This window comes from Nipponia nippon, unplaced genomic scaffold (assembly GCF_047370975.1).
Source record: "Nipponia nippon isolate SJK-2023a ecotype South Korea unplaced genomic scaffold, ASM4737097v1 scaffold_1, whole genome shotgun sequence".
Lineage (NCBI taxonomy): Eukaryota > Metazoa > Chordata > Aves > Pelecaniformes > Threskiornithidae > Nipponia > Nipponia nippon.
In genome coordinates this window covers 56350436-56362301 of record NW_028262290.1, presented here as the reverse complement: position 1 = coordinate 56362301, position 11866 = coordinate 56350436, and the positions used below count along the sequence as shown (strand labels likewise).

General features: G+C 37.6%; 1 protein-coding gene across 7 annotated transcripts in view; it reads right to left on the bottom strand.

Moving 5' to 3' along the window:
* ANKRD12 (ankyrin repeat domain 12) overlaps positions 1-11866 on the bottom strand; it is a 68243-nt gene that overhangs the window by 216 nt on the left and 56161 nt on the right. For 5 of the 7 annotated variants that reach the window (XM_087756565.1, XM_087756535.1, XM_087756578.1 and 2 more), the window contains 4 exons: positions 6956-7054; positions 5161-5304; positions 2145-2240; positions 491-1772 (listed from right to left, as the gene is read on the bottom strand). In XM_087756565.1, coding sequence (XP_087612691.1) covers positions 1587-1772; positions 2145-2240; positions 5161-5304; positions 6956-7054 — 525 coding nt within the window. In that variant the 3' untranslated portion in view covers positions 491-1586. Of the gene's footprint in view, positions 1-490; positions 1773-2144; positions 2241-3109; positions 3311-5160; positions 5305-6955; positions 7055-11866 lie in introns of those variants that run through there. The other 2 variants (XR_015704596.1, XR_015704595.1) reach the window with 2 other exon arrangements.

Sequence of the window (11866 nt, the reverse complement as noted above, 5' to 3'; positions counted from 1 at the left end):
TTTATTCTTGATTGGAACTAGTGATAATAGGGCTGTATGGACATGTCTCTTCTTCAATGCCCGTTGGTTCTCCATCGCAAGAAAGGTACCCTGGGCGGTCATACAAGCAGAAGGAATAAGCCCTCTGGAGTAGTTCACCTAGTAATTAAAAATCAGTTCAAACCAAGTACTTTAAATCTCTTTTCCGGGTAACCAGGTCTCGTGCCTAAGCCCCATTTCTTTCAGAAGTAATTTCACAGACATCAGATCCCAAGCGTTCTTGAATAATTTACGGACTAGAGGGTAACAAATCTTTTTCATGAATATCTGTAACCTCCTACTAATAAATAATTAACTGTCTGCTCATTAACAGTAGGAAGAATGAGAAAGCGTTAAATTTCACAACACGGGAATTTTTTTGTTTGTTTGTTTCATTGAGCCTCCTTAACATATTTCAGGAATGCTAAGATTTGATATAGCAAGTGTTACAATATTAAGAAATGCCAACTAGTAACATGACCAATAAAATTTATTAAACATTATATTTACAACTATTTACATATCCTTCCATAGATTAATATTAAAATAGACAATATACAATTTAAGAATTTTCATTCAAAGGCATTTTGTTGGAAAAAATAGGCTCTATTACGAGACCACCATATAAGAGCAAAAGGGGTTTTTTTGTTTTACACAAAAATATTTTCAGTATAGTAAGTCATAGGTATGGCATTACAACAGCAGACTAATATGAAATATGATTTTGTAAGTATTACAATTGTTTAGGTATCAGTTATTGAAGTAAAGGAGTAAAGAGTTCTGTGAAGCATGCAATACAGTTCAGTTTCAATTCTTTTACAGTTATGGTGATGAAACAAGCAGCTAAATCAAACACATGCCATACAAAAAAGAACTGCCAACCAGGAACACACTACACTTAATAAAAACTACAACTTTGGTCCAATAAAACATTAGACAAAAACAGTTTTACAGTTAAAATATCTATTTTATACAGGTTTGAACATTAATTACAAGACTATTTACATTTGCACAATATGTATAAAATAAATTATTTAAAAATGAAGACAATATTACATCTTTTTCCAAAAAGAAAACTGTACAGTAATTTACAAAATATAATAAGATTAATAGACTATTTTCCTCCAAGTCTTACATCTTCTTCCACAGGCTTTTTCATCAGTTTTCTGTGGGAGTTCAACTGTTACTGAAGTTTCATAATACAAAGCTTTATAGCAGATTTTAAGTATCATTTGTTTTTTGGTGGCTGTTTTAGTTATTAACAGCTTCCAGCGCTGTTAACTCACCATGTTTCGTCATCTTTTTCAGCAATAAGCGCTAAAGCTATAGGCAATTTTAAAATACAGATAATGGCATTTACTGGGAAACTGACTTTCAGATTAGCATCCATCTTCTGTGTTTGAGCGAGAGCCTGTGCCACACTTCTCTGAAGGAACACCTGAATGATTGAGAAAAGTAGTATTCCACAGAATTAAGTGCTCTGTCTTAAAAGAAAAATACCTTTGTGTATCACTGCACCTCAATTTCTAGTTGCCCAAGGGAAAGGGTGAGCCAGAAGATGCTCGTTGTCATATTGGTGTCAATTCAAAGTCATCATTAACATCAACAAGAGGAACGTAAAACTCCTGAATTTCATAAATGCTGATAGATTTATATGTAGCAGGATCAAGTTCTTGTAGTTTAAGCTGCCACTCCAGTCTCTGCACTGCATTTAAAGCCGCTGCTTCATGCTGCTGCCTCATCAAAAGGCACGTCTATTTTAAAATTGAGAAAGAAGTTACTTCAATATTTGAAAAAATATTGCAACAAGTTTGAAAATAGAAAAAATATCTAGGAGTCTCTCTGGTGGTAGTAAGTAATTTCCCCACTATGTATTTAGAAATCTGCAGGTTATTCCGTTAAGCTATATAGCAACAAAGGTTAGTTTTTTATACTGCTAGACCCTCCTTTACGTTGCCCTTAAAACCTCTACAATAGCCTACAGTATTGCATACAAATCTACTATTTATTCATCTCACCTTCGTAGTGACATTAGAGGTTTTGTTGTTTTGGTTTTTGTTTGGTGGGGGTTTTTTGGTTTTTTGTTTTGTTTTGTTTTTTTTAAGTGGAAAGACAAAAAAGTGTACCTTTAATTTGTCAAACTTATCATCAACGTCCTGTAACCACGACATAAACTGTCTTGCATTAAATCGATCCCTCACTGATGTTTTGCTGTCATCAGTCTGCAAAAAAAATTTTATTCAAACGGTAGGTTATTTGATGATTCAGTCTTAAACATACTTTAAAACATAAAACCTGCTTTGTGGGACCTTCATAAACAATGCTTCAGATGGAAAAATAAACTCTGAATCAAAGTATCAAGGTATATATGAACATATATGTTGACCACCACTTTCACTGTGAGCCAGCTGCTCAGTAAAAATGGTATTTTCAGATTCCCTCAAGCTATTTACTGTACTCTATTTTTGAAATTTAGAGTAGGAGGCTTAAAGATTTATGCCTTGAAGTCTTAATCAGTACAAGGCAGAACCTTCCACAAAATTGCTATCTCTTTGTTCTCTTTAAAATTCAGTAACAGATTAAATGAATATTCCCTCAGGAAAGCAAAAAACATTAATAAAGGAAAACTTAAGCAGCCTGACTTAACTGGCTACACAAATATTCAAAAGTAATAATAAAAAAAAATATTTTTTACCATCAAAATCTCCAAAAGGAGATTAAAAAAAGTGGGCAGACACATCTTAATGTCCTGCTCAATGAAACAATTAAAAAACCCAAAAACTATTTAATAAGAATCTGGAATGTCACATCTGCCCATCGTGAGAAACTAGATACTCTATAGATAGCCCTAAAGCCAGACTATGACAATTTAACATTTAAATAATAATCACTAAATAGAAGAAGCTGCTATCACTTTCTTAGGAAAACAAAAAAAGACACTGCAGGAGTTTGTACACTGTAGCAATGGGCAAGAACAAGAAAAAACCTGCAAAGACTGAAATCTCTGTAAGCCAGCTGAGATTTCAGATATCAAGGACAGCTCAACAAGTTGGTTCTAGAAAGAGCCCTCAACAACACTGATCTTGTAAACCTGAACTGTAGGCCTTTAGGTGAGCCGTGACCAGCTAACAGTCTGTTCGCCAGAAACTGGGCCTTCTCCCTCCCCCATCTCTGGTTTGGCCCATACGACTGCGAAGTATGATTCTCAAGGTCTGCCCAATATGCACGGCCGTAAAGGCAAGCCTCCAAAGACTCAGAAATCCCACAAAGCCGGTTCTGAGGTGGTCATTTTCTGCAAAATAAACCAGATCGTTGCTTACAAATCTTGCCGAGCTATTTGCTCAAATACAAGAAAAATTTCATCAGAAACGTTACTTCATTGTGGAACAAACTTAAGAGTTGCAAGTGGGGTAACAGGGAAGTGGCAGAATGCATTACAAGAGAATGGTTTCTTATGCATCTACATTCTTCCCATGAAGCAAATTTAAATCAAAGCATCAAGTTGGCAGTTTAAAACATTGATTTCAATTATAATAAAAAATATATTTAATACTTTGTTGAACATTATGTGCAGTATTATCATTTTCTAAGAAAAATTACCACAGACCGAAACATAAAGCTGTTGAGGTAGTGAGGAGGAAGGAGAGGCATTTTACTACTACTATTGTTATTATATAGATGGTCAAAAAAGCTGCAATACTTGGGGGGGGGAGGGTAACCCACAACAACTTCTCCCCCCATAAAGATTCCTTTTGTTTCACAGAATTCAAATATAGAATCAGCTCATTTAAAATCAATTGTAAAACGTTAACTATAAAAATGCAGTTACATGCATAACTCAGATGCATCTCAAATTTCTAAGAAGCTCAGGGCCTCTAAATTGAGGCAGGAAAAAAAGCAAAGGAGATTCTGAACTTCAGAACTAACCATGATGATACTTGGACTGTTAACAGAAGAGGAAAAAAAAAGCTCATTTTTGTCCTATCAGTTAGATTTACTAAGGAAACGATGATTTAAAAATTTGTAGGTATAAAGCTTAAAATGGGAGAACAATACAGTCTCCATAAAACTGCTGTCTCCTGCTGAATCACCTCATTGTGCATAGCTCTAGTTCTTTAAAGATGGGGAAAAAATGTAATAAGAGACTGAGGAAATACGGGAAGTTGTAATAATTCTATAAGGGGCTGCAGGTCTAAAGTAGAATTCCACATATGTTGGAAATGTAGGCGTTTCATTTTAAAATGCCCAACATCCAATGCATCAACACTTTTATTATATCTGTAACATCAAATTTCTTCCTTGCATTATGCGCTCCTCACAGTCACTGAAACAGGTTCTGAATGCTGTTTCCGTTTTTGTTAGTTAGCAGACCTGTTCACAAAATAAATTATTATTTTAAACCATAAAATTATATTCTCTTGGAGATATGGCTGCAGGAAACCTCTGAGCGGTACTCCATAAAAGGGATGCAGATTATAAAGTATATTGCTCATTTCAGGTTTTAATCAGGAGCTAAATACCAACATTGAGCATGTAAATAACGTCGCGCATGTAAATAATATGGAGCTTGAGGTGATTTTGAAAAAAATAATTTCATCTGGTAGCGTTCAACATTTCAGTGTTGGTCATCTGGTTTTTATAGAAAATTCTAATGACTGCCTTACAGAGAGGAGAAAAGTATTATGTGAATATCTCCACAAAATATTTCCAAATTTCATGAACCAATCTCATCACTTCACACACTACTGCATTCTGATTCTCTGCACTAGTGACAAAAATGATCTTCTATTCTGATAATTTTGTTGTTGTTGTTGAAGCTGTATTTGTGAGCTTCCAAAATATGTTCTGTTTGAAATTTGATTTCATAAATACCAGCAGAGTAATGTTCTCATTAATTTCTGGAGATGAAAGAAAACCAGATGTGGTACAAAAGAGAAAACCAGCATACATATACCCATATCCCTCTTGCTAATGTACACCCAAGTGGGACCTAATCAAAGTAACAATCCATAATGTGCAAAATCTTAATTCCAGACAAATCAATGACATTTTCAGCACGGGAACAGAATTCTCTCCAAACACTCCTTTTGAGTCAGGCTAGAAAGACCTTTTTGTCTTAAATTCTGAAATACATCTCTTTACCTGAGCATCCAGAGGCACATTATAAACCTCGGCATCCAGCAGAACAGTACAGGCACTGAACGGTAGTGTTTGATTAGCTAGCGTTCTTGCTGCTCGATAATGAACACGTAGAACTTCTTGTTCGTTAGAAACAATAAGCTTTTCCTAATTGAATAAGATATCAACATATAAATATACATTTGGTAAATTAAGCATCTCAGTTTGATTCCTATAAATGTCCATTCATTTAAACATTTCTTTTTAGGACTTACACTTTTGAACAGTGTGAGAAATGGGCTGGTGGAGGGAGGAACGGTTGTTCATCTAATCAAATCCAAAATTTCAATTTAATGATGCAAAGAGGGTTCCCTGAATGTCAGAACTGAAAACACCTTCTTCCTCACCACCACTGTTGGCTGAGTGTCATGCCCAGATTTTCCACTTAGTGCTACTGAGGCAAGTTCTAGCTAATGAAGAAGATGAAAGATGAAAGGTATGAGGAACACATGGTTGGGATATAGGTTTGTGAGTCTTGACTGTATTAAGACTTTTTGTCACATGCTTGTCATGCCAGGCACAATGGCCAAGCAAACTGAAGAAGAAATATAATCTGCAGGATAATTTAAATAATGTTTAATTTTTTACATTTTTTTTTCTTTAAACAACATGCAGAAACTCCGTAAATCCGTAGCTGGACAAAGATTCTTTCCTGAACTGAGACAAGAAAAATATAGCTCACTTGGCCAAACTTGACTGATAGTTGTATAAAGTGGATTTGATTTGAAGAACAGTGTATTTGAGCAAAGTAACTAAAAATATGCAGAGTTTTAAAAGACATGAAAGAATGCACATGTGTGTTTATTGTTCTGCAACATAATGGCTCTAATTTTTATCAAAAGAAAACAAGGTGGATTATAAAAAGCTTGGAAAACAGAAAAAGCAGCATCTTCCTTTGGTTACAACTAATTTCTTTTCAGTCAGAACTTGAACCATGTTTACGTTCTTTGTGCTTGTTATTTTATACCTAGCTGTACACTGAAATACTGAATTCAAGTAAAACCCCTCCCTCAACTGGTTTGTTAAGCCGCACTGAAATCAACTTAATCAAAAAACTACCACGTCGGGTTTTAATGAGCCAGCTGCTTGTATAAATGTGTGGAAACCCTTAAGACACATTCCTCATGAGAAAGGGGGTCCTGCCTGTGTCCACAAGCAATCTGGCTCACAATACTGACAAGATATCTTAATCTAGGCCGCCAAGGAAAAAGGCTTGGGCAACCTAAAAATAAAGAATACTCTTAAACCAGGAATATTTTCTCAATTTCTGTGTTCGAATTCAGTTAAGCCTACAGATGTAGTTCTAACATAATTTTAGGCAGTTTTTGCAAGCAGAATATTGCAAATGATGTTTTAGTCTTAGAGCCACATGTGTCTTCTACCAATACAGACTTTACTCTTGCTTCAGTTCTTTTAACTCAGCCAATTTGGTTCTGAAGTCTACAACGATTATTAGCTTTCAGAACTAGAGTCTGCAGCTTTCTTCCCACTCCCACTGCCCCGGGAAAAACGCGGGCCACATCTTAGAGCAATTAACAGGAAAAAACTGCTATCTTACTGACTTAAGTATTCTGCTAACAGCTGTCCAAAACATTTTTTTTGTATTTACAAGTTTCTCTAATTCATACATTTGGATAGAAGGCAGATTACTTCTAAAGCATTGTTAAATTGAGCAAAATACAGTCTATCCATTGAAAAAGAAAAAACCCTAAAGCTTAAAATTGGGAAATAAAAAAAAAAAAAAAGACTTCAGTCTCACCCTTTCAATACTGTGCTGTAAACGTAGTTTCATCCTTACAACCTCCTGTTGTTTAAATAGTTCCTTAAGTGGGTCTGACAGTGAGGGAGGTGGTGTAATCTGTGGAAAAAGTTTTATAAATAGTACAGTGAATATGTATTTAACATATGTTTAACATTGCCTGTATGATTTGAGCATTTATTAAAAACAAAAACAAAAAACCCCAAAACCCATAAGCAAGGTATTTTTTAGGGAAAATGAGTTTTGTACATTCCATTAATTATGTGACTTCAATCCATTTGCAATAAAAGGTTTTAAGGATTCTTTACCATAAAGTTAATAAACCCTACTGAAATGGCATTTCAAACTGTTCAGTGCTTTTAACCAGTCATTGTCAGCATGCCATAGCTGTTCTTTAAAAAGGCTATACATTAGTAGATAGTAAAAATAAAACTTGCTTTCAATTTTAAGGACTCTTTAAAGCACAACTGTTCATTTTGAGAAGTTAAAACCTGCCTAGCCAAATACAAGGGGAAAGAAAAAGAAAAATATTGCTAAAAAAATAAGTCACTTGATGTATCTGTACAGCATCACTGGCATTTTATATGGCATAAAAGATAACCAACCATATTACTAATCTTACAATCATGCAGAACACAGGCAAGCGCAAAAAGTACACTAGAGCCCCAGGCAGTGGCTTGGAAAAGCGTTTCCTTCTGTAAGTTATTGAAATATGTTTGTTTTGGTTTTTTTTTTAAAAGCTTATGCCTAAAAAAAATTAATAATAAAAACCTCAAATAGACTTGAATGAGCTATTAACATTGTTATTGATTGGCTAGATTCTAAACATTTTGCATTTTTAGTCAATTACAGTAAACAACCGGTATTACTGTCCTGAGTGAGCTGTATGACAAACACTGAAAAGGCACCTGGAGCCCTCATGGCAACTGCAGAAATCAGATGTTTCTTGAGAAGTAACTAAATAAACATCTCGGGAGTTTTAAGGCTCCACCCAAAGTTTACTTTTCTTTATGCAAATTCTGTCTGACAGTTCAGCATGGTTTTTAACAACTGCTAGATGTAAGAGCATTGGTACCGCTTTGGAAAGACTCATCAAAACTAAATAAAATACTGCTTACTACCACTGATACTCAGAAACCACAGCTGAAATACATACCCTACAGGTATTATACTCTGCCTCGTACCTAACACAAACACATAGACATAAATAATTCCATTCAATAATATGAATCCTATAACTGTCAAGAAATAATAAATCCATTATGGAAATATGGACACATTACGTTACTGGTATCAACGGTGCACCTAGACGCTCCAGTAACAAAGCGATTTATCTGCCAAAAGTTACTCCATTATTGTTATCTTGGAAAATGATTTCAGGACAATTTTTCCCCAACTGGAAGTTAGCCAGTGTCTTTGGAATTAGAGAACATCTTGAATAACTAATTGCGGTTCATTCCTTTAGTTATTATTTGGTATAAAATGACATTCAAGCCCTTCACATTTCAAACTGCTAAGGAAGATACGACTTGACTTCTCTCGATGAAAATGGCTTGGCTCCCAAACCAGCGAGTAACGTTTATGGCATATGCCATTTTGTATAAGTCATCGGTATTAAAAACAAACACAACAACAGAAAAAAACAAACAAAAAAACCCCCAAAACCCAAACAACTCACAAACACCTACTGGAATAATCTGTCTCAATCATAATGGATTTCAGTGTGTTTAAGTTCAGCCCGAGATATACTGCAGTCCAGTTTTGCCTGGAAACTTTGCATTCAGGGCACAGTACAACAGTCCTGTCATAGTCTTTCAATAACATAAGACGTTTGTAGTAACACCAAGCTTTTATTTAATTAATTTTACTAAACCCCAAAAGATCTCTCAGAAATCTCAGCGCTTTTGTTCATAGAGAAGCACACAGCGTAACAAGCAAGATCTGTCTATAAATACTCCCTGAGTTTATGCAGCAATAAAAATTTCAGAGCTGGCAAGCATCCGTATAACCTGAACAATTTCAGAAGTTTTTATAAAATGTTACTCCTTCAAATCTACAGACCGTTTAATTTTGCGACAGAAGAATCAATACCACAGGACATAAGTGGAAAGGACCTAATTATCTCGGCAGCGAACTTGTGCGGACTTTTATTTGAACGTGTAAGAGCGCTCCGCGCCTGTGAAGCTGCTCCGCCACCGCAGCTTTTATTAGAAGCCTTTTTCAGACCGCGGAACTGCTTCGTTAGCTGGCTGCTTTTGCCGGCCGGCCGCACCGGCGCTTCCCCAGCTTCCCCCCGCCGCGGCCCGCCGCCTCCCGCGCAGCAGGCGGCGCCCGAGCGCTGGGGACGGGCGGGCGGGAGGGCGGCCTCGCCCCGCGCCGGGCGGGAGGGCGGCCTGCGGGCGGGCGGCCGGGCCGGGGGACGCCCGCCGCCCCCGCCGGGGGTGAGGGCCTCGCGGCGGCCAAACCCGCGGCCTTCCTTCCAGCCGCGGCCGGCCCCACGGGTGCCCTCGGCGCCGCTCTGCCCGAGCACTAAGCGCCAGCAGGACGAAAGGCTGCCTCTGCGGCGGCTGCAGGGCTTTGTGATCGGCAGATCCCTCCTGCCGCTGTCTGAATGTATGAACGTTTCACTCCAGTCAGCCCTATACTGCCTTCCGAAACAAAGCTAAACACGGTACTGAATTTGTTTACATTAATTTACGAAATTGGGCATTTTTTCCTCTCTGAGCAACACCGGAGGAACGAGCCTCGCGCTCTTGAAGTCTGCAAACAGGATTAGCGCCGTCTCCCTCCACCTGCTGGAAATCCCAACTGGTGACCCAGCACTGGATTTGGACGGAGGAAGTAAACTTTCTGGTCTCAAAGGAAACTGAAGTTAAAGGTTTCAAGGCAAGAACAGCCAGAGGAGCCCCTTGGATCTTCTAGTCAAAGAGATGGTTAGTAGAGAGACCATAAAAAGCGTATAGGGAAAATAGGAACGCGTATGCTGGACTTGCAAGAACAGAGCATGAAACCGAGGTGCCGCAAGGAGAAGGTGACCTCAGTTCCTTGTATAACCAGAATAAGTTACCAAGCTAGTTTAAGGGCCCAGACTCTCTACAGAAAAGAGGGAAACCGAGGAGCCCTGCCTTCGAGGGCATTCTCTAATCCCAGTCTGAGCAGCTACCCAGAAAAGCTGGGCAGAACTCAGCCCCTCACCGCTTTGCTCCGCTTCACTAGAAGGCAGCCATCGGAACAGGTTTGTTCGGGGATAGCTAAGGTTCAAGACGTACCCTCACCATCTCCAACACATGAAAAATCAATTAAGAAAGTTTCTTCCATGCCTTGCATCCTTCATAACAACTACAAGAACACCAACTCTTCACTATAAACCTTCAATCCTCATTTGTGCCCGTTACAAAAAAGAGCAACGCTTAAGCTAACTCAGATTCACACATACACAAAATTTCTGCAATTATTTTCACACATCCCTATTATCTCCCCTCGCCCATGCCACCCAAATCGACTGGCCCGCTCTATTGCTATAGTATTTCATGCATTTAGGAAGCAAGTTTCTGGAGGCAGCACTAAAATAAGCTTTTGCCACTTAAGTGTCTACAGCAATGCCAGAGAGACTGGACAGAATCCCTTCTACTAGAAACACGTCTGCTAGATAGCCATCGCAAGCTGGAAATGAATCATCTTGCTATCTCTTCTCAGGAGGCAGTACAGATAAAGATGACCGAACCCCACAGAACATACTGACGTAGCAATCTGAAAGGCAACATAGCTAAGCACAACTTAAATTTACTCTGTTAGAAAATTCAGATCTGTTTCCTTCTGCTTTGAACTGACCTGATGTCTCCTGTATTATGTTTTGTATTTGCATTGGTGAGAGGGAAGCCACAATTCATACGTGACTATCCTTACAGCCTTGGGTGATATAGGCCATAAATTACAGTATATAAACAAGGCTGTGGAAATCAAACTTAAGCACACCATCTCCTGGTTCCCACCTACAGGATGTTTGAGGTTCATCAGATAAACTATAGTGCATCAATAAAATTCCAATGCAGAGAACACAAACTATTCCAAGTCCCAGAGTGTCAGAGCTAAATATATTGTCTTTATGGAGCCCTTCACGCAGTGATATCTAAAATATGGGAATAATTTCAGAAAGAGTATCTACTTCCACGTAGCCTGTGTAAACTAATGAGGCAAAAATCAGGTTAACAGAGAATCATTAACGAACCACCTAAGGAAAAATCAAAAAAAAAAACCAAACAACCGAAAACCAAAACCCAGAGAGGTCATTTTACAGTTGCGTATTCAATTAAGCATTATATGCATAACAACATGTACATGTTATTAATATTCCACAACTGCAGAGAGACTAGGCATAGGCCTTATTTTCATGTTGTTGGACAATGTGTGCAATATGTAAACAAACATTCATTTCTGAGCATGAAATGATCTCTGGTTTCACAATACTCCTTTTGATGGTATTTGTAATGGGAACTACCATGAATGTGACTTTCAGTGGTGACAAACTAAAATTATTAAATTGTATACACAAGCAAGCTCTGCAAAGAAGTTAAATCTGAACTACTGGTAATTTTTTAAATGGTATCTTTTTTCAGGAAAGAAACATGAAGAATTTTATCAAAATTTGTATTTACACATGACAGTAATTAAACAAAGCGTTTAGCTGCACTGTAGGTGGTTTTTTTCAGACAAACAAAACTAAAATGCTTAAAATATCTCCCTCATTAGATTACAACTCATGCTGCTTTCTTACACTTTTACTCCTAATAGAAATAAACACCAATTTCCTAATAATTTATTCTAGCTTCTCAGCATTTTTCTTCCTTCCCTTTTGCTCCTACCGGCATGGAATAAAAAGCTTCAGCTGTTCTTTCTAGAACTGTAGAAAAT